Here is a 2,669-nt window from a genome sequence, read left to right on the forward strand (position 1 = left end):
GACAAACGATTTTGATTGGTTACGTCTATTGTGATTGGCACGCAGAGAGAGCCAATCGGACCTATGAACTGCAACGCGAAGGCTGGCCTTGGAATGTCGTCACTGTCACCGTCAAAAGCTGTTAAAAGTTCCCAATATTTTTACTACAAATATCATAATTAAATGCAATGTTTGGTTTCTTAATAAATGCAGATAGTGTATAATGACTACCATATATAACAATGATACAAGGATGGCATCTTATGGAGATATACTAAATATATATCGGCAAATCTAGAACATTCACTGTGATATGGGTATACATTTCAAAATAAAAGTACTTCATATTTGAGAAATTGTATTACTATTTTGAAATGCCAAGCTTGTTTAGTAGGAATACATGAATGGGAAAAAAAACTATTGAATATCTAATAAATAAAAAATCTATTAAATAATGAATAAAACACGAAGAAGATATGTACAGCATTTAAAATAAACAAATATCAAGTTCAAATATCAAGTAACAATGTTAGATAATGTTTTAGTTACAGTTATTATAAGTGGTTTGACTGAGAGTCTGGGTCTGTAACGGTTAAAAAGCCTGTTATAAATCATTAATAAACATGATTTCAGGACATGGACATAGATATAAAGATAGGCTAGTTAACTGAGAAACTCGGTTTTATATTAAATCATATTGTTTAATGTTATTAATGAAAGATATTGTACAGAGTAAAGCAGGTTCTAAGGAAGCCACAGGAAAATCAGATATAGACATGAAAGTAAATTATAGTAAGACTGAGATGAAGTTTTTAATTAAACAACATGTGAAAAATAGATGGCAGAAACAATGGGAAGAATAAAGAACAGGAAGATGGCTTTATAACATCCAAATAAATGTTGTTAAAGGTAGAATAACAAGGACAAATAGAAAGGAAGAATCAATTGTATCGAGACTTAGATTTGGACATACAGCACTTAACAGTACCTTGAATAAAATAGGGAAACATCAGACAGGAAAATGTGAACATTGTAATCAAGAGGAAACTGTGGAACACTTTATAATGAAATGCCCAAAGTATAATATTGAAAGGAGAATATTGTTTTTTAATTAAGATGAAGTTTTTAATTCTTAACAAAGAATTAAGATGAAGTTTGACTTGACAAAAATATTGCAAAGGAACTCATATGATGAATGTATTGATTTTTTAATGTTATATCTGGAAATGACTGATTTAGATAAAAGAATATAACAGACAGATGCTATAGGTGTTTAGGAGGTGTTAGGAAAAGGGTTTTGCGATCTTGGCCCGCACTCCTAACCAGCAGGTGCTGGTAATGCACTTTGAAGTTGTATGCCACCACCATTAAAACCAAGAAGAAGAAGAAGAACAAGATTAAAGCAGGTTAACAATCCCTGCTCCATAGAGGAAAATAGAATTAAAAAAGCAGTAATATGTTCAGATTCATTGGCTGCGTTAAAGAGCATCCAATCAGGCCAGTCTAACTGCAGACAAGATGTCATACAAGTCCTCGGGTTCAGCTAAACGCAAACGAGGGACTGCAGCAGAGTGGGTGAGTTTTCTAGCTTGGAAAAGTTTCTTCATGACTACAAACTTAGCTTAACTTAGAACTAAATTAAACTAAATTGACTTAAACTAACTTATTAAACTAATTCTAGCTGATCATTAAACTTAACTGAAGTCCAGAAATGTTTCGTAATTGTGCTTTTTGTATCGTTATATACAGTGTTGGGAGTAACGCATTACAAAAGTAATAATATTACTTTATGTGTTGTGTAGCATGTAGGTTTTGCATCACTTGCAGCCTGCTCCGCAGCAATCACCACGGCGGAGGAAATCAGACCCATCGTGTGCAGGGTGGTTATCTACCTACAGCGGGACATGTCAGGAGAGAGCTGCCTGCACCAGCTTCAACCGCAAACCGGGCCCGTTGTGTCAGTCTCTTCAGTGGCCTGCCCCAAGACTAACACCTGCACTTACCGTGGTGTCACCAGCAACAAGTATGTGCAGCTCAATGTTGGTGGCAAACTTTACTATTCCACACTGCAAGTGCTCACCCGACAGGACACCCTCCTGAGATCCATGTTCAGTGGCAAGATGGAGGTGCTCACTGATAAGGAAGGCGAGTTATTTAGACAGTGCAGAGATACGATGTAAACACTTGATTCACTGTGCTGATGTTAATGTGAATTCTGTTTTTTTTAAAAATTTTTTTAAGGTTGGATTCTAATAGATCGCTGTGGGAAACACTTTGGTTCGATTCTCAGCTATCTCCGTGATGGATTTGTGACCTTGCCCAAGAGCAGACAGGGCATCATGGAGCTCCTAGCAGAAGCCAAGTATTACCAGATCCAGGGGTTGATAGACTTGTGCCAGAGAGCCCTGCAGGTTGGTTGAGACGTGTACTCTCTTGATGATGTGTTTCTTGTTTTTGTGTCATTCTCATGAAACCTGTCAAAGATATCCAGGTTATATTTCATTCCAAAATTAAAAGAAAGAAATTAGATATTTACTCAGAATCAGAAAGAGCTTTATTGCTTGTAATGTTTGCACATACAAGGAATTTGTTCTGGTGACATTAGCTTCCAGTACACAGAGACAACAACACACAGATAATAAGAAATAAAGATATGTGAATAAAATACACACACACAGACACACATACAT

General features: G+C 36.0%; 1 protein-coding gene across 1 annotated transcript in view; it reads left to right on the forward strand.

The window, feature by feature from the left end:
* The first annotated feature begins 1,511 nt into the window (after positions 1-1,511).
* The window catches only part of LOC107728221 (BTB/POZ domain-containing adapter for CUL3-mediated RhoA degradation protein 2-like), a 4,416-nt gene continuing 3,258 nt past the window's right edge, over positions 1,512-2,669 (forward strand). Inside the window, exons 1-3 of the mRNA XM_016538320.1 lie at positions 1,512-1,554; positions 1,782-2,124; positions 2,221-2,390. Coding sequence (XP_016393806.1) covers positions 1,884-2,124; positions 2,221-2,390 — 411 coding nt within the window. The 5' untranslated portion in view covers positions 1,512-1,554; positions 1,782-1,883. The remainder of the gene's footprint in view (positions 1,555-1,781; positions 2,125-2,220; positions 2,391-2,669) is intronic.

This window comes from Sinocyclocheilus rhinocerous, unplaced genomic scaffold, assembly GCF_001515625.1.
Source record: "Sinocyclocheilus rhinocerous isolate Xijiao unplaced genomic scaffold, SAMN03320098_v1.1 scaffold2895, whole genome shotgun sequence".
NCBI classification, from domain to species: Eukaryota; Metazoa; Chordata; class Actinopteri; order Cypriniformes; family Cyprinidae; genus Sinocyclocheilus; species Sinocyclocheilus rhinocerous.